Genomic DNA, 20,004 nt, shown 5'->3' with positions numbered 1-20,004 from the left:
GCTAGTGCGGGTAGCCATCGGTTGAAGAGCATGCATTTAGTTTTACTAGCGTTTAAGAGCAGTTGGAGGCCACGGAAGGAGTATTGTATGGCATCGTTTGGAGGTTTGTTAATACAGTGTCCAAAGAAGGGCCAGATGTATACAGAATGGTGTCGTCTGCGTAGAGGTGGATCAAAGAATCACCAGCAGCAAGAGCGACATGATTGATATATACAGAGAAAAGAGTCAGACTGAGAATTGAACCCTGTAGTACCCCCATAGAGACTGCCAGAGGTCCAGACAACAGGCCCATTTGACACACTGAACTCTATCTGAGAAGTAGTTGGTGAACCAGTTGAGGCAATCATTTGAGAAACCAAGGCTATCGAGTCTGCCGATGAGGATGTGGTGAATGACAGAGTCGAAAACCTTGGCCAGGTCAATGAAGACGGCTGCACAGTACTGTCTTTTATCGATGGCGGTTATGATATTGTTTAGTACCTTCAGCGTGGCTGAGGTGCACCCGTGACAAGCTCGGAAACCGGATTGCACAGCGGAGAAGGTACGGTAGGATTGAAAATGGTCAGTGATCTATTTTTTAACTTGGCTTTCGAAGACTTTAGAAAGGCAGGGCAGGATGGATATAGGTCTGTAACAGTTTGGGTCTAGAGTGTCTCCCCCTTTGAAGAGGGGGATGACTGCGGCAGCTTTCCAATCTTTAGGAATCTCAGATGTTTCGAAAGAGAAGTTGAACAGACTAGTAATAGGGGTTGCAACAATGGCTGAGGACAATTTTAGAAAGAGAGGGTCCAGATTATCTAGCCCAGCTGATTTATAGAGGTGCAGGTTTTGCAGCTCTTTCAGAACATCTGCTGTCTGGATTTGGGTGAAGAAGCAGCTGGGGAGGCTTGGACAAGTAGCTGCGGGGTGCGCGGCGCTGCTGGCCGGGGTTGGGGTAGCCAGGAGGAAAGCATGGCCAGCCATAGAGAAATGCTTCTTGAAATTCTCGATTATCGTGGATTTATCGGTGGTGACAGTGTTTCCTAGCCTCAGTGCAGTGGGCAGCTGGGAGGAGGTGCACTTATTCTCCATGGACTTGACAGTGTCCCAGAACTTTTGGGAGTTAGAGCTACAGGATGCAAATTTATGTTTGAAAAAGCTAGCCTTTGCTTTCCTAACTGACAGTGTGTATTTGTTTCTGACTTTCCTGAAAAGTTTCATATCACGGGGACTATTCGATGCTAATGCAGTACGGCACAGGATGTTTTTGTGCTGGTCGAGGGCAGTTAGGTCTGGAGTGAACCAAGGGCTATATCTGTTCTTAGTTCTACATTTTTTGAAAGGTGCATGCTTATTTATGATGCTGAGGAAATTACTTTTAAAGAACAACTCGGCATCTTCTACTGACGGGATGAGGTCAATATCCTTCCAGGATACCCGTTCCAGGTTGTTTAGAAAGGCCTGCTTGCAGAAGTGTTTTTAGGGAGCGTTTGACAGTGAAGAGGTGGTCGTTTGACCGTGGACCCATAACGGATGCAGGCAATGAGGCAGTGATCGCTGAGATCCTGATTGAAAACAGCAGAGATGTATTTGGAGGTTAAGTTGGTCAGGATAATATCTATGAGGGTGCCCATATTTATGGATTTAGGATTGTACCTGGTGGGTTCCTTGATAATTTGTGTGAGATTGAGGGCATCTAGCTTAGATTGTAGGACGGCCGGGGTGTTAAGCATATCCCAGTTTAGGTCACCTAACAGAACGAACTCTGAAGATAGATGGGAGGTAATCAATTCACATATGGTGTCCAGGGCACCGCTGGGAGCAGCTAATCAGCTAAGACAACAACAACAGGTAAAATGGCGATGAATGGGCAGAGAGGGTCAGTTAACTACACACATGGCCTGAGTTGGAGGCTGGGGCCAACAGATAAACAAAAATGGAGTACTGTGATTAATGAACAGTCCAGCAGGCATCAGCTATGTAGCAAGGTGATCATAGGGTCCAGTGAACAACAATAGATGAAACAGGGAAGCCGTTAGGTAGTCGTTACTACGCTAGCAAGCGGGGGACATGGCGTTCATAAAGTTAGCAGGCCGGGGCTAGCAGATGCGTCTTCACCGACGTCCGACTAGGGTCGGTTGAGGGCACATCGGACAGAATTACTACGGCAGCTTCGGGGCTGGGCCACTCAGTAGCAGCTTGCTATCTGCGATGATCTGGAGTAATGGTCCAGAGCTTACGGCAGGAATCTGGTGTTGTAGTGGAGAAAAGTAGTCCGATATGCTCAGGGTTGATATCGCGCTGTGCAGACTGGTGGGTATTATCCAGGCTAAAAGCGGCTAGTGTCTGAGCTAAAGGTAAAGGCCGCTAGCAGTGGCTAACAATGACTAAATAGCTAGTAAATAATTAGCTAGTTAGCATCTGATGGCTAGCTTCTGATGGAGTTTCAGATCCGTATCACATTGGGTGAGGCGGGTTGCCGGAAGGTATATTTAATTTAAATATAAATGTATTATATTGAAATATTTACACAAATTGTTTTTTTTTGTTTTTTTACACGGGACAATGACAAAACACGTTTGCACTGCTACGCCATCTTGGATTGCCTAGTGCCTGTAAACGGTGGATAGTGAGGTGACAGTGTTGTGTGTAATCCCCCAGCGTACGAGCCCCCCACGGCTACAGCCCCGGCCTGGCAGGGACGCTCCATTGGGACCACCAAACTCAGACTGGTGGAGTTCTCTGCCTTCCTGGAGCAGCAGAGAGACCCTGACACCGTGAGTTACATGCCCTACTGTCTTCCTTCCCACACACAGAAAAACCCACCTGGGTAAACCCGTACTTGTTTCTCAGACAGCATCCCAAACCAGACCAAAGCAGACCAAACTAGTGCCGTTTCCTGAGGTCAACCATACTTCCTCAAACTGGTGTATGTCTTCACACACTCTCTCAGACAAAAAAGGTAAAACAAGCAAAGCAGAATCCCTCCAAATACCAAAGTGACTCTGGAACATACAGGTAAGTGCCAAAATAAAGGAAACACCAACATAAAGTATCTTAATAGGGCGTTGGGCCACGAGCCAGAAAGCTTCACTGTGCCTTGGCATAGAGTCTACAAGTGTCTGAAACACTTTTGGAGGGATGCGACACCATTCTTCCACAAGAATTTCCATCATTGATGGTGGTGGAAAACGTTGTCTCAGGCGCCGCACCAGAATCTCCCATAAGTGTTCACACACACCTTTTAAACCCCCTATGCTCCTTTGAGACCCCTATTTCAAAATAACAGATCTCTTCTAGCCATGGTAGCCAAAATAACAGATCTCTTCTAGCCATGGTAGCCAAAATAACAGATCTCTTCTAGCCATGGTAGCCAAAATAACAGATCTCTTCTAGCCATGGTAGCCAAAATAACAGATCTCTTCTAGCCATGGTAGCCAAAATAACAGATCTCTTCTAGCCATGGTAGCCAAAATAACAGATCTCTTCTAGCCATGGTAGCCAAAATAACAGATCTCTTCTAGCCATGGTAGCCAAAATAACAGATATCTTCTAGCCATGGTAGCCAAAATAACATCTCTTCTAGCCATGGTAGCCAAAATAACATCTCTTCTAGCCATGGTAGCCAAAATAATGGGCAACTGTGTATTTTTATACAGGACCCTAACCTAAGCATGATAGGATGTTAAATGCTTAATTAACTCAGGAACCACACCTGTATGGAAGCAGTTGCTTACAATATACTTTGTATCCCTCATTTACTCAAGTGTTTTCTTTATTTTGGCAGTTAACTGTATATCCAGTTTGTCATTTTGTCACTATTTGTTAGCTGTTGCATTTTTACTTGTGTTGACATTTATCTTGGGTTAGTGAGCTATCCTAGACCAGTGTTTATACTGCTACAGTGCCTTCGGAAAGTATTCAGACCCCTTGACCTTTTCCAAATTTTTTACGTTACAGCCTTATTCTAAAATGGATTTTTTTTTAAAGCGTAAGGGGCTGTAACGTAACAAAATGTGGAAAAGGTCAAGGGGTCTGAATACTTTCCGAAGGCACTGTATGTCTGGGCAATGTTACAATGAAGTAAAATAATTTCGCTATATTTCTTTAATTGAACCTTTATTTTATCAGGGAGTCATACTGAGACTAAGGTCTCTTTTACAAATGAGCCCTGAATTACATTAATTACAGAAAATACATACATGAAAATACAAAATGTAAGCAGAAAGAAAGAAAGAAAAACAAAGACCATCAGTAAAAATGTTATCATTCTGAATTGGCCTAGAGGCAACAAAACATCAAAGATTGTTCAACAAATAAGTTGCAAAAAAAAAACAAGCTGAATTAGGTCTGACCTCAATTAATTGACTGGTTGATTGTTTGTTTGTTAGGCTGTTAGCCGACCAAGATTGTTTTAGTCGAGCAGTAACAAATATATATACACACCGGGCCTCCCACTCATCTTTCTATTCTGGTTAGAGCCAGTTTGCGCTGTTCTGTGAAGGGAGTAGTACACAACTTTGTACGAGATCTTCAGTTTCTTGGCAATTTCTCGCATGGAATAGCCTTCATTTCTCAGAACAAGAATAGACTGAAAATGATAAACTTGGATTAGCTAACATAACATGCCATTGGAACACAGAGATAATGGTTGCTGATAATGGGCTTCTCTACGCCTATGTAGATATTCCATAAGAAATCTGCCATTTCCTTGGTGGCCTCTCGGGTGGTGCAGTGGTCCAAGGTGCTGCTTTGCAGTGCTAGCTGTGCCACTAGAGATTCTGGGTTCGAGTCCAGGCTCTCTCTCCGAGACCGGGAGACCCATGGGGCGGCGCACAATTGGCCCAGCGTCGTCCGGGTTACGGGAGGGTTTGGCCGGCAGGGATATCCTTGTCTCATCGCGCACTAGCGACTCTTGTGGCGGGCCAGGCGCAATGCACGCTGACATGGTCACTAGGTGTACGGTGTTTCCTCCGACATATTGGTGCGGCTGGCTTCCGGGTTGGATGGGCATTGTGTCAAGAAGCAGTGCGGCTTGGTTGGATTGTGTTTCAGAGGACGCGTGGCTCTCGAGCTTCACCTCTCCCGAGTCCGTACGGGAGTTGCAGCGATGAGACAAGACTGTAACTACTACCAATTGGATTCCACGAAACATTGGGGAGAAAAAGGGGTAAAAATAAAAATCAGCCATTTCCAGCTACAATAGTCATTTACAACAATGTCAACACTGTATTTCTGATCAATTTGATGTTATTTTAATGGACAAATGTTTTTATTTAAAAAACAATTATATTTCTAAGTGACCCCAAACTTTTGAACGGTAGTGTGTGTGTATATATAGAGTGGGGCAAAAAAGTATTTAGTCAGCCACCAATTGTGAAAGTTCTCCCACTTAAAAATATGAGAGAGGCCTGTAATTTTCCTCATAGGTACACTTCAACTATGACAGACAAAATGAGAAAAAAAATCCAGAAAATCACATTGTAGGATTTTTTATGAATTTAATTGGAAATTATGGTGGAAAATAAGTATTTGGTCAATAACAAAAGTTTATCTCAATACATTGTTATATACCCTTTGTTGGCAATGACAGAGGTCAAACGTTTTCTGTAAGTCTTCACAAGGTTTTCACACACTGTTGCTGGTATTTTGGCCCATTCCTCCATGCAGATCTCCTCTAGAGCAGTGATGTTTTGGGGCTGTTGCTGGGCAACACAGACTTTCAACTCCCTCCAAAGATTTTCTATGGGGTTGAGATCTGGAGACTCGCTAAGCCACTCCAGGACCTTGAAATGCTTCTTACGAAGCCACTCCTTCATTGCCCGGGCGGTGTGTTTGGGATCATTGTCATGCTGAAAGACCCAGCCACATTTCATCTTCAATGCCCTTGCTGATGGAAGGAGGATTTCACTCAAAATCTCACGATACATGGCCCCATTCATTCTTTCCTTTACACGGATCAGTCGTCCTGGTCCCTTTGCAGAAAAACAGCCCCAAAGCATGATGTTTCCAACCCCATGCTTCACAGTAGGTATGGTGTTCTTTGGATGCAACTCAGCATTCTTTGTCCTCCAAACACGACGAGTTGAGTTTTTACCAAAAAGTTAATCTGACCATATGACATTCTCCCAATCTTCTTCTGGATCATCCAAATGCTCTCTAGCAAACTTCAGACGAGCCTGGACATGTACTGGCTTAAGCAGGGGGACACGTCTGGCACTGCAGGATTTGAGTCCCTGGCGGCGTAGTGTGTTACTGATGGTAGGCTTTGTTACTTTGGTCCCAGCTCTCTGCAGGTCATTCACTAGGTCCCCCCGTGTGGTTCTGGGATTTTGGCTCACCGTTCTTGTGATCATTTTGACCCCACGGGGTGAAATCTTGCGTGGAGCCCCAGATCGAGGGAGATTATCAGTGGTCTTGTATGTCTTCCATTTCCTAATAATTGCTCCCACAGTTGATTTCTTCAAACCAAGCTGCTTACCTATTGCAGATTCAGTCTTCCCAGCCTGGTGCAGGTCTACAATTTTGTTTCTGGTGTCCTTAGGCAGCTCTTTGGTCTTGGCCATAGTGGAGTTTGGAGTGTGACTGTTTGAGGTTGTGGACAGGTGTCTTTTATACTGATAACAAGTTCAAACAGGTGCCATTAATACAGGTAACGAGTGGAGGACAGAGAAGCCTCTTAAAGAAGGTCTGTGAGAGCCAGAAATCTTGCTTGTTTGCAGGTGACCAAATTCTTATTTTCCACCATAATTTGCAAATAAATTCATAAAAAATCCTACAATGTGATTTTCTGGATTTTTTTTCTTCTCATTTTGTCTGTCATAGTTGAAGTGTATCTAATGATGAAAATTACAGGCCTCTCTCATCTTTTTAAGTGGGAGAACTTGCACAATTGGTGGCTGACAAAATACTTTTTTTGCCCCACTGTATATATTTGCGCCCATCTCAGTGAACTAATCCACTGTGGAGGCCTAGAGTAAAACCTGGTCGGATGCTCCATGTGATGCAATTGAGAGGTCATGCAGGGGCCAAATTTTGAGCTCTGTACCACATAGCCATGCACCTCCCAAATTTTGTAACACTGCGGAGGAGTCTGTATAGCTCCGCATTAACATGATTGGTTGATGGTAGGTGGGGGCGGTACATCTTGTATAAACACAAACTCACTTCCTTGAAAACAACTATGCACTGCTCCGTGAAGCGCAAGAAGATTTGGATAGAACTTTGATTAACCACATGACAATGATTTTGAAAAACTGTTTCACGAAACTGGTACGCAGATCGTTAGAAATGGTAAGATAAATTGGCATTCCACATGAGAAAGGTTGCTGACTCCTCGTATAGCCTATTACCGGCAACTTCAGGAGAGTAATGGCAGAATCTGCGAAAGCCAGTGTAACGGATGTGAAACGGCTAGCTTAGTTAGCGGTGGTGCGCGCGAAAATAGCGTTTCAATCGGTGACGTCAATTGCTCTGAGACCTTGAAGTAGTAGTTCCCCTTGCTCTGCAAGAGCCGCGGCTTTTGTGGAGCGATGGGTAACGATGCTTCGTGGGTGACTGTTGTTAATGTGTGCAGAGGGTCCCTGGTTCGCGCCCGGGTATGGGCGAGGGGACGGTCTAAAGTTATACTGTTACACCAGCAGGAGCAGAAGGATAATAATTGGGTCAGGTTTTTTTTCTGGTGATCTAGATCTCTGGCACCCGCTTGAGTCATCAAACCATAAGCTTGAAGCATCAATGCACATAGTTGATTTCATTAAAACACATTGGGTGTGTCTATATATGGAAAAATACACATTTAAAAATGGAGCAATCGATTTGTCAAAAGAACAGACAACTTTTGGTCGACCAAAAGTCGGTAATAGGCTATGCGAACCAAAGGAATTACCAGGGTTAGCCATCCCTGAGACTGGGTGTGGATGAATGTCTAAAGTTTAGTAATGATGTTAGGACTTTTTGTAAAAGGGCTTTATAAATTAAAACGTATCAAGCTATGTGACATCAAAGATATATATATTAATACATTTGTTATGACAACACAATACTAGTGACCTTGTCAAGAGGTTAAAATTTTTTAGAGCCGGCTTCCCAGATGTAGATTAACTCTAGTCCTGGACTAAAAATCATTCTCAATGGAGATCATCTATTGAAAACTATTTTAGTCCAGGACCAGGATTAATCTGTGTCTGGGGAACCAACTCTAAGGGTAATTGAGAAGTACTAAAATAATGCTAATAGAAGTAATCTATCTAAACCGTCTGTTTCCTCTCTCTCATCAGTACAACAAACACCTGTTTGTGAGCATTGGACAGACCAACTACTCGTACAGCGATGCCCTACTGGAGGCTGTGGACATCCGTCAGATCTACGACAAGTTCCCAGAGAAGAAGGGAGGACTGAAGGAGCTCTTTGGAAAGGGTCCTCACAACTCCTTCTTCCTGGTCAAGTTCTGGGTGAGTCTCATGGCACAAGGTCATTAACTGTGAATGGTTGTAAAAGGTGCATTGTCTAGTTTGCTGCTCTATAACGTGTCTTGAATAAAATCCAGGCCGTAATTGTCCACACAATTTGGCTTCACAATACACACATGATTGACATCTAAACAAACAACATTAATGATACATAAACTCAGAAAAAAAGAAACATCCTCTCACTGTCAACTGCGTTTATTTTCAGCAAACCTAACATGTGTAAATATTTATATGAACATAACAAGATTCAACAACTGAGACATGAACTGAACAAGTTCCACAGACATGTGACTAACAGAAATTGAATAATGTGTCCCTGAACAAAGGGGGGGGGGGGGGGGGGGGGTCAAAATCAAAAGTAACAGTCAGTATCTGTTGTGGCCACCAGCTGCAGGTAGCCTAGTGGTTGGTAGTCTAGTGGTTAGAGTGTTGGGCCAATAACCCGAAAGGTTGCTAGATCGAATCCCCGAGCTGACAAGGTAAAAATCTGTCGTTCTGCCCCTGAACAAGGCAGTTAACCCACTGTTCCTAGTCTGTCATTGTAAATAAGAATTTGTTCTTAACTGCCTTGCCAAGTTAAATAAAAGTTCAATTTAAAAAAGAAAAAGTACTGAGGTGCATCTCCTCCTCATGGACTGCACCAGATGTGTCAGTTCTTGCTGTGAGATGTTACCCTACTCTTCCACCAAGGCACCTACAAATTCCCGGACATTTCTGTGGGGAATGGCCCTAGCCATCACCCTCCGATCCAACAGGTCCCAGACGTGCTCAATGGGATTGAGATCCGGGCTCTTCGCTGGCCATGGCAGAACACTGACATTCCTGTCTTGCAGGAAATCACGCACAGAACAAGCAGTATGGCTGGTGGCATTGTCATGCTGGAGGGTCATGTCAGGATGAGCCTGCAGGAAGGGTACCACATGAGGGGGATGTCTTCCCTGTAACGCACATTGTTGAGATTGCCTGCAATGACAACAAGCTCAGTACGATGATGCTGTGACACACCGCACCAAACCATGACGGACCCTCCACCTCCAAATTGATCCCGCTCCAGAGTACAGGCCTCGGTGTACCGCTCATTCCTTCAATGATAAACGTGAATTCGACCATCACCGCTGGTGAGACAAAACCATGACTCGTCAGTGAAGAACACTTTTTGCCAGTCCTGTCTGGTCCAGCGACGGTATGTTTGTCCCCATAGGCGACGTTGTTGCCGGTGATGTCTGGTGAGGACCTGCCTTACAACAGGCCTTCAAGCCCTCCGTCCAGCCTCTCTCAGCCTATTGCCGACAGTCTGAGCACTGACGGAGAGATTGTGCATTCCTGGTGTAACTCGGTAGTTGTTGTTGCCATCCTGTATCTGTCCCGCAGGTGTGATGTTCGGATGTACCGATCCTGTGCAGGTGTTACATGTGATCTGCCACTGCGAGGACGTTCAGCTGTCTGTCCTGTCTCCCTGTAGCGCTGTCTTAGGCATCTCACAGTATGGACATTGCAATGTATTGCCCTGGCCACATCTGCAGTCCTCATGCCTCCTTGCAGCATGCCTAAGGCACGTTCAAGCAGATGAGCAGGGACCCTGGGCATCTTCTGGTGTTTTTCAGAGTCAGGAGAAAGGCCTCTTTAGTGTCCTAAGTTTTCACAACTGTGACCTTAATTGCCTACCGTGTGTCTTAACGACCTTCCCACAGGTGCATGTTCATTAATTGTTTATGGTTCATTGAACAAGCATGGTAAACAGTGTTTAAACCCTTTACAATGAAGATCTGTGAAGTTATTTGGATTTTTACGAAATAAGACAGGGTCCTGAAAAAGGGAAGTTTTTTGTTGTTGCTGAGTTTACAAGTACAGTGCCTTCAGAAAAGATTCACACCGCTTGACTTTTTCCAAATGTTGTTGTTTTACAATTTAAAATGGATAAAATTATTTTATTGTTTTTTGTCATTGGCCTACACAAAATACCCCATAATATCAAAGTGGAATTATGTTTCTTGAAATTTGTAGAAATATATTAAAAATAAGACATTTCAGCTTTTGAGTAAATTGGTATTCAACCCCTTTGTTATGGTAAGCCTAAATAAGTTCAGGAGTATGCATTTTCATGGACTGTGTGCAATAATAGTGTTTAACATGATTTTTTAATGACTACCTCATCGCTGTAGCGCACACTTACAATTATCTGTAAGGTCCCTCAACCACAAAGACCAGGTAGGTTTTCCAATGCCTTGCAAAGGTCACATATTGATATATGGGTATAAAAAAGCAGACACTGTGAATATCCCTTAGAGCATAGTGAAGTTATTAATTACACTTTGGATGGTGTATCAATACACTCAGTCACTACAAAGATAGATGTCCTTCCTAACTCAGGTGCCGGAGACGAAGGAAACCGCACAGGGATTTCACCACGAGGCCAATGGTGACTTTAAAACAGTTACAGAGTTTAATGACTGTGATAGGAGAAAACTGAGGATGGATCAACATCATTGTAGTTACGCCACAATACTAACCTAAATGACAGAGTGAAAAGATGGAAGCTTATTCCAAAACATGCATCCTGTTTGCAACAAGGCACTAAAGTAATCCTGCAAAACACTAAAGTAATACTGCAAAAGAAGTTACTTTTGTCCTGAATAGAAGTTAAGTTTGGGCCAAATCCAATACAACACATTAGTAAGTACCACTCTCCATATTTTCAAGCACAGTGTTGGCTACATCATGTTATGGGTATGCTTGTAATTGTTAAGGACTGGGTTGTTATTCAGGATAAAACACAGAATGGAGCTAAGCACAGGCAAAATTTGAGAGGAAAACCTGTTTGTCTGCTTTCCACCAGACATTGGGAGATTAATTCACCTTTCAGCAGGACAATAATCTAAAACACAAGTCCAAATCTACACTGGAATTAATTACCAAGAAGACAGTTAATGTTCCTGAGTGGCCAAGTTAAAGTTTTTTCTTAAATCTGCTTGAAAATACCTGAAAATGATTGTCTAGCAATGATCAACAACCAATTTGACAGAGCTTTATAAATAATAATGAGCAAATGTTGCAAACTCTAGGTGTGGAAGCTCTTAGAGACTTGCCCAGAAAGACTCACAGCTGTAATCCCTGCCAAAGGTGCTTATACAAAGTATTGACTCAGGGGTGTGAATACTTATATAAATGAGATATTTCTGGATTTCATTTTAAATACATTTGCAGACATTTCTAAAAACATGTTTTCACTTTGTCATTATGGGGTATTCTGTTTGAATGGGTGACATTTTATATTTAATTCATTTTGTATTCAAGCTGTAGCACAATAAAATGTGAAATAAGTCAAGGGGTATGAATCATTTCTGAAGGTACGTATATGCATCATGAGTGAAATCATGAGTGAAACCAAGCAAATGGGTTTGTGTTTGAATGTGTGTGCGTATGTATGCGTATCATATCAAATCAAATTTTATTTGTCACATGCTTCGTAAACAACAGGTGTAGACTAACAGTGAAATGCTTACTTACGGGCCCTTCCCAACAATACATCCCTAGGGGCTGATGTGGTAGCATTGAGGCTTTGTTTGAACACCTGCCTACCTCCTGACAGGTGTGAGAGATTGGGGCAAACTAAGGAGATTGCAGCAGCTCCCTACCAATGGAGTCTCTCTCTCTAAGCGCAAATATCAACTGGTGCCATTCTCCACAGCCTTACTTACTATTACATCCTATAGAGTCTATTGGCCAAAATATTTGGTTTCAGAAGCAACATTAACATGTTAGAACTCCTTACCTCTGTTTCCTTCTGTTTGTTACATGCATGCTGGTTCTCTATTTAAGATACACAATAAAATCCCTTTACTTTGTACAACTCGAACATATTTTCATAATCTACAGTCAACTGATATGTTTTCAAACGGGACCATATTAATTGACGTGCACATGAATACAATTCAAATTTAAAAACGCAAACAAGAGGATGAGTCTCTCTTCAGACATTAGTGAAGAGCCACTGCATCTGAATTTCAAACGTGGACACCCACACTCTAAACAATAGCCCTCCTCTCATCATTATAGGCCTTAATAACACGCTGACTTAATGAAGGAGCAATGTATTTCTTTGTACAAATTATGGTTCTCTCTTTTCTTGACAGGCCTTCCTCTTCAGAGGACTCTTATTACATAGACTCTTATCAGGCTATTTCTAAAGATACAGTACATCCTGTGCCATTCAATATTCCTAAAGCCTCTTTTGGTCTCAAAATATTATTGGACAGCAATGCTTACTGGTAGATGGCTACTCCACTCATTCTCAGGATACACACATGCCAAATAATATGGTTGCAAGTATTGCCATGAGTCACTAGAGGGCCTCGCTGCCTTAGTATCTTTACATCATGGATCATCAACTAAATTCAGCCACAGGCCGATTTCTTTTTCCTGAGTGGATGGTCAGGGGGCCGTCCACTCAAGTAGACTGCAAATTGACCGCAAGAAGCCCAAACGGATATAATATTTGACTAAAACATGATGACTGTACCTAATAAACAGGTAATTTAGTATATGTGATTGGATACATGTAAGCAAGGTTTGAAACAATTTAGTACTGGGTCGGACCCCCCTTTGTCTCCAGAACACACAGAATTTTTTGGGACATGGAAATGTTTCTCAATTGATATCAAGCAGTGGCGGCTCCTTAGAGGAGGACAGGGAGGACCATCCTCAGTGAATTTCAAAAAAATAAAATAGTGAAACATTAAAAAGTTCTCCTTTTTAGGTAAAACTGTCCTAAATATATTCACGTCACCAAATAATTGATTAAAACACTGTTTTGCAATGAAGATCTACAGTAGCCTCAACAGCACTCTAGGTAGCACCCTGGTGTAGCCAGAGGACAGCTAGTTTCCATCCTCCTTTGGGTTAATGGACTTCAATACAAAACCTAGGAGGCGTTTGGTTCTCAGCCCCTTCCATAGACTTACACAGTAATTATTACAACTTCCAGAGGAAGTCCTCCAACCTATCAGAGCTCTTGTAGCATGAACTGACATGTTGTCCACCCAATCAAAGGATCAGAGAATGAAAGCATAAACTACAGCTAGGTTATGGTCACAGACATCTGATGTGTTGTGCACTGAAGTCTATAAGTGAAGGGAAAAGGTGAGAGGAAGAGAGCATGTAGATGCGAGAAGGAATTATTTAACGAGCAAAAGGATCATGCTGTTTGTATGTGGCTGCTCTGAAAGTGAACTGTGTTTGCCTGTGATCGAGAGCGTATTCATTCCCGTTTTGTTTGCAAATGAGTGGAGTAGCCATCAACACAATCGGTGGGATAAACATACCTGAATTTGTCCAATAGAAACTCTTGTTTCTGTTGGACTAATGATTACACCCTAGATTAGCTAGATGCAGGCAAGAGTGTGCAAGCTGGTATTGAATGTCACTGTCTGTCACCTTGATTAGTCTAATATTTCTCTCACGTTGTAAACTTTCATTCATAAACTAGGTTGTGGCAACCTCATGATGGGTATAGGGAAAATGTGAGTATCATGTATTATCTTAAACCTATTGATGTTACATTAAGCTAAGTGAATGGAATATGAATGACCGTCATCCAGTATGCTTTAATAGAAATAAGGCAATGCTCATAATGAATTATTGTCCTCCCTCATCTTAAACGTTACCGACCGCCACTGGTATCAAAGGACCTGAAGTGTGCCAGGAAAACATTCCCCACACCATTACAGCACCACCACCAGCCTGTACCATTGACACCAGGCAGGATGGGGCCATGGACTCATGTTGCTTACGTCAAATCCTGACTCTGCCATCACATGACGCAACAGGAACCAGGATTTGTCGGACCAGGCGATGTTTGTCCACTCCTCAATTGTCCAGTGTTGGTGATGGCGTGCCCACTGGAGCCACTTCTTCTTGTTTTTAGCTGATAGGAGTGGAACCCGGTGTGGTCGCTTCAATAGCCCATCTGTGACAACGACCAACGAGTTGTGTGCACCGTGATGCCGTACTGCACACCACTGTTGTACTGCACTGTTATTTGCCTATTTATGGGCCGCCTGTTAGCTTGCACAATTCTTGCCATTCTCCTTCGACCTCTCATCGAGTCTTTGACCTCAGGACTGGATGTTTTTATTTGTCGCACCTTTCTCGGTAAACCCTAGGCACTGTTATGCGTGAAAAGCCCAGGAGGCCGGACGTTTCTGAGATACTAGAACCGGCGTGCCTGGCATCGATGCTCATACCATGCACTATCTATGTGTGGGAATACTTTGGAACAGATTTGTTTTTACAGTCTTATGATTTTAAATGAGGTTTTTTGCACAGAAAACTTGGGGGGGGCAAATAAAATCACCAGCGGGCCGCCAGTTGGATAACCCAGCTGTACAGCCAAGTTATATTAGTCCTCTTGAGACTTAAAGAAAATCTATTTTCATTTAAACATTTGTATGTGTTTTGTAGTAAACATTTAACTCATTGCTTTGCTGGTGTTAGTCAACATTTGTTTGACTATGTAGTTTATTCTCTATATGACTTGCCTAGTTAAATAAAATAAAGGTAATTCAAATACATGTTGTGTTGTCCTGATGCAGGCTGACCTGAACTGTAACATCCAGGATGACTCTGGGGCCTTCTACGGTGTGAGCAGCCAGTATGAGAGCTCTGAGAACATGACCATCACGTGCTCTACCAAGGTGTGCTCCTTCGGCAAGCAGGTGGTCGAGAAGGTCGAGGTGAGTCCTAGGGCTCTATTCAGTCTGTAAAGCTGAAGCATTACAGTTTACGTGATAGAAATGTAAAGGTAACTTCTGATTGAGATGACATAAGCAGCGTTTACCCTGAATAAAGTCTCCACTAAAGTGGGAACATTGCCTTTACATATCAATAACGCTGAAGATCCACGTTATAGCTTGATTGAAATTTAAAGGGTATGTTCCACGTTTGCGGGTAAACGCTGCATATGTCGGCTCAATTGGAAATGACCTTTCAATTTGAACGTGTATCTTCTGTGATACGAAGTGAATCCAGCTCTTAGTCCTACACGCACACACACCACTGTGTGCTTGGTGGAGAAGCAACTATTAAAAATTACACGACTCATATTCCTTACCTACTTTTATGCTTGTGTTTCTCACAATTGCTGTGTTGCACCTCTTATTTGATCGTGGTGGACATTGTTCCCTCCACTTATTATTCTTGTGAAGAGCTGTACTCTGTGATCTCTCTCCCCCCCCTTCAGACGGAATATGCCTGCTTCGAGAATGGACGCTTTGTCTACAGGATAAGCCGCTCCCCCATGTGTGAATACATGATCAACTTTATCCACAAACTCAAACACCTGCCTGAGAAGTACATGATGAACAGTGTCCTAGAGAACTTCACTATCCTATTGGTAAGGATAGCCTGTTCAGTCAGTATGCTTGTATACTAGTGTTTGTGTCTGTGTGTCTCACACTGCATTTATCTTGTGCTTCAGGTGGTGACTAACAGAGAAACACAGGAGACGATGCTGTGCATGGCGTGTGTGTTTGAGGTGTCGAACAGCGACCATGGAGCTCAACATCACATCTACCGGCTAGTCAAGGAATAAGAGACTGATTCAGTAGAAACGTGCTGGGACAAACTATCACCGATCTACCTGAAGGACAGCTTCTGAAGAATGGAGGGAAGACATTGAAGGACGAATTCTTAGTAATTGACAGAGATAAATCGCTGTTGTGATTGGTTGGTTGTGAGAGTGACATGAGGCAACCCGCCCAGTGAAACACACCTTCAGAAAGACAACCTTATGGAAAGTGGCTGTGCCTCTACACAAATCCCACCCACAATGTCCTTGGGTTACATTGGGGTGAAGTTTCTAATGGATAATATCATTATATTTGTATTTCGTATGTATATTTGTATGAGTGCAGCTGTCAATTTGTGGTACAGTTGTGTGGTGTCATTTTTCCAGACCTGGTCATATCTATGGTGTACATATGAAGGGGCATTGTGTAACATAGGAAGATGTACTGTGGATTACATTTGGAAGCTATCTGTTTTCTGCATTTTATACTGTAGTCATCACAATTATGAACCAATACAGATCTAAGCCTTTCTTAATTGGATAAATATAAAACATTATACAGTTACTACATACAGTGCCTTCGGAAAGTATTCAGACCTGTTGACTTTTTCCTCATTTTGTTACTTTAATCAATTTTAGAATAAGGCTGTAAAGTGTTTTTTTCTCATCAATCTACACACAATACACCATAATGACAAAGCAAAAACAGGTTTTTAGAAATTGTTGCTAATTTCTAAAAATATTTTCAGGTCTCCAGAGATGTTTGATCAGGTTCAAGTCCGTGCTCTGGCTGGGCCACTCAAGGACATTCAGAGACTTGTCCCGAAGCCAATCCTGTGTTGTCTTGGCTGTGTGCTTAGGGTCATTGTCCTGCTGGAAGCTGAACCTTCACCCCAGTCTGAGGTCCTGAGCACTCTGGAGCTGGTTTTCATCAAGGATCTCTCTATACTTTGCTCCGTTCATCTTTCCCTCGAACCTGACTAGTCTCCCAGTTCCTGCCTCTGAAAAACATTCCCACAGCATGACGCTGCAACCACCATGCTTCACCTCCAGGTTTCCTCCAGACAGGTTTCCTCTTGACATTCTGGCCAAAGGGTTCAATCTTGGTTTCATCAGCCCAGATAATCTTGTTTCTCATGCTCTGAGAGTCTTTAGGTGCCTTTTGGCAAACTCCAAGCGGGCTGTCATGTGCCTTTTACTGAGGAGTGGCTTCCATCTGTCCACTCTACCATAAAGGCCTGATTGGTGGAAGGATACAGAGGTGTTTGCCCTTCTGGAAGGTTCTCCCATCTCTACAGAGTAGCTCTGTCAGAGTGACCATCGGGGTCTTGGTCACCTCCCTGACCAAGGTCCTTCTCCCCCGATTGCTCAGTGTGGCTGGGCGGCCAGCTCTAGGAAGAGTCTTGGTGGTTCCAAACGTCTTCCATTTAAGAATGATGGCGGCCACTGTGTTTGTGGACATCTTCAATGCTGCAGACATTTTTTTTAGAACCCTTCCCCAGATCTGTGCATCGACACAATCCTGTCTCAGAGCTCTACGGACAATACCTTCGACCTCGTGGCTTGGTTTTTGCTCTGACATGCACTGTCAACTGTGGGATCGTATATAGACAGGTGTGTACCTTTCCAAATCATGTCCAATCAATTGAATTTACCACAGGTGGACTGAAAAATCATCAAGAAATCAATGGAAACAGGATGCATCTGAGCTCAATTTCGAGGCTCATAGCAAAGGGTCTGAATACTTTTATAAATAAGGTATTTCTGATTTTAATAAATTTGCAAAATGTCAAACCTGTTTTTGCCTATTCATTATCAGGTATTGTGTGTAGATTGCTGAGGATTTTTTTTTTCATTTAATACATTTTCGAATAAGGCTCAAATGTAACAAAATCTGGAAAAAGTCAAGGGGTCTGAATACTTTCCGAATGAACATCACTATCACAAATATTTTCCAAAGAAAAAAGGTTTTACATTTGGGATAACATAGCAAATGCTAAACTACTGTATGATGAAGACAGGTTACAGTTACTATTCCAGGGACATTAAGAGTATAAATAAGATTCAGGTACCACTTTGCATCATATCCCCTGTGCCCAACTAAAGAGAAAAAGCACTGATGACACTAAAGCAAGACAATGCATGGCAGAGACCAGAGATTCCTCCTAAATGATCTTTTCTCTAAGCTGCTACGGTTTTACCCCGAATGACAATGAAGCAAAGAATTCACATATTGAAAATGAAAGCACTGTACTACCATAGTTCCCCGTCCCAAAGCACTTAGTTCCTCTGTATGGTTATGTGGGGTAGAGTCAAACTTTACTTCTCAGTGACTGAGGAACACAGTAGTTAAAACACTCGCACATATTAATCTTTGGGTGTTCTTGGTTCTGGATGCTATTCAGCCTTATTTTGCCCGCCAATCTGTGGCCTACACTAAAGCTGGACTTGTTATTAATGGAACTGCCACGTCTGTTTGCAATATAACAACAACAAAGAAGGTACTGCAAACAACTATGCCCCCCCCCCCCCACCCCACCACCACCACCACCACCACCACATCATTGCACACGCGATAGAACAGCAGAATATGTACTGTAAAGAAATGTTTTGCAGGATGTGTGACGTTCCTCACCTCCACTTTGTCAGCAAAACAAAAACAATAACGTCCGTGGGGTGGACAGTGGCGCTGTTTCCCCTACTGCGGATTGCATCTTTAACCTTGGCGGTAGGGAATGGCATCCTTACAGATACTATAACTACCACGAAATGTGAGCTCTTTCCTAAGCTGGAGGACAGCCCTGTTATTCTCATACATCCCAGTGTTGCATGTACAGTGCCTTAGTAACTTTTCCCCAATGGCATCTGGTTTGCTTGGATGGAAATGCATAACATTAGTGATGTTTCATGTTGGTCATTATAGATACACAACTGTCAGTTTTACATGTACACATTTCACCTTGTTTTACAAGATAATGATGCTAAGTTATACATTGATTATTACAATAAACAAGTTTCATGTGTAATAGCAGTAATAACTTTGCCTTGTCTATCAAAAACCAAAAATATGGAGACATGTCAGGTGTGCATTTGTCGCCTGCACTATTATAAAGTGCCTTTGGTTATGACTTTACATCTTAGAAAAGGTTTAAAAGAAGCAAAACCAAAAAGTTAAAGAAATGGTGGACGAGATCACCAGAATGCCTTTATCAATATCTTTCTCTGTAGAACTGTATTCATTACCACAACAATTAGACTATTTGGCAAAAGATAGTACCCTTAGATGCATGTTCAGTCTTTTCAATAGTTATGGGTCAAAAGATCCCTCTGCGAAGGTTCATTTGATATCACTGTCACAGTAAATCAACTGTTATCATACCATATGCACACTAACATTACAGTCCATAAAACATAATGCAGTATGTTAGTGTTGCTGAAGACAAATGGATCAGGCAGGGTTCATGTCATGTTAAGAGGACCTTTGACCTGTGTTCTAATTTATTAATAATTGGGACTAGATTATGGTGTGAGAAACACAGACCACCACTACAGTAGTTTCTGTTTGAATGTGTTCTATGTAGGCTATACTTACAATGCTTTTGTGATGACTCCAGTTTAACCAGAGTCAAGCCTGTTGGTTTCGCTGTTGGGCTCCCAGTATGTCAGTCCTGTCAACCAAAAGATACGTTTTTGGAAAATATAGTTATTTTAAAATAGAGTCTTTTTTTACACAAACGTCAGCAGCTAAGATCTGGGTTGTGTGTTATTTGTCTGTAGGTACTGGTACCTTTCTGTCTATTTTTTTTTTTCAAAACAGGCTTTAATTTTTCTCAAGTTTGGATGGCAACCTCAGAACATTGTGTGCAGAGAATTGTTAAAGGTTATTTGTATAAAGAGACAAGAATATGGAAAAAGACTGTGTTTTTACTGTACTGGGTCTAGTCTTTGCTTTGTAAGTTTTTCTTCATTGCTAAAATGTTAGATATTTTA

The 20,004-nt window shown here is 42.5% G+C and overlaps 1 protein-coding gene across 4 annotated transcripts in view; it reads left to right on the top strand.

Annotated features, from left to right (window-relative positions):
- The window catches only part of LOC110498779 (transcriptional enhancer factor TEF-1), a 94,881-nt gene extending 78,199 nt beyond the window's left edge, over positions 1-16,682 (top strand). For all 4 annotated transcript variants that reach the window (XM_021575418.2, XM_021575425.2, XM_021575409.2 and 1 more), the window contains 5 exons: positions 2,641-2,756; positions 8,259-8,432; positions 15,041-15,181; positions 15,688-15,840; positions 15,925-16,682. In XM_021575418.2, the coding sequence (XP_021431093.1) occupies positions 2,641-2,756; positions 8,259-8,432; positions 15,041-15,181; positions 15,688-15,840; positions 15,925-16,038 (698 nt within the window). In that variant the 3' untranslated portion in view covers positions 16,039-16,682. The remainder of the gene's footprint in view (positions 1-2,640; positions 2,757-8,258; positions 8,433-15,040; positions 15,182-15,687; positions 15,841-15,924) is intronic.
- Positions 16,683-20,004: the final 3,322 nt, after the last annotated feature.

This window comes from Oncorhynchus mykiss, chromosome 2 (assembly GCF_013265735.2).
Source record: "Oncorhynchus mykiss isolate Arlee chromosome 2, USDA_OmykA_1.1, whole genome shotgun sequence".
Classification (NCBI taxonomy): domain Eukaryota; kingdom Metazoa; phylum Chordata; class Actinopteri; order Salmoniformes; family Salmonidae; genus Oncorhynchus; species Oncorhynchus mykiss.
This window is presented reverse-complemented; position numbering and strand designations above follow the sequence as displayed.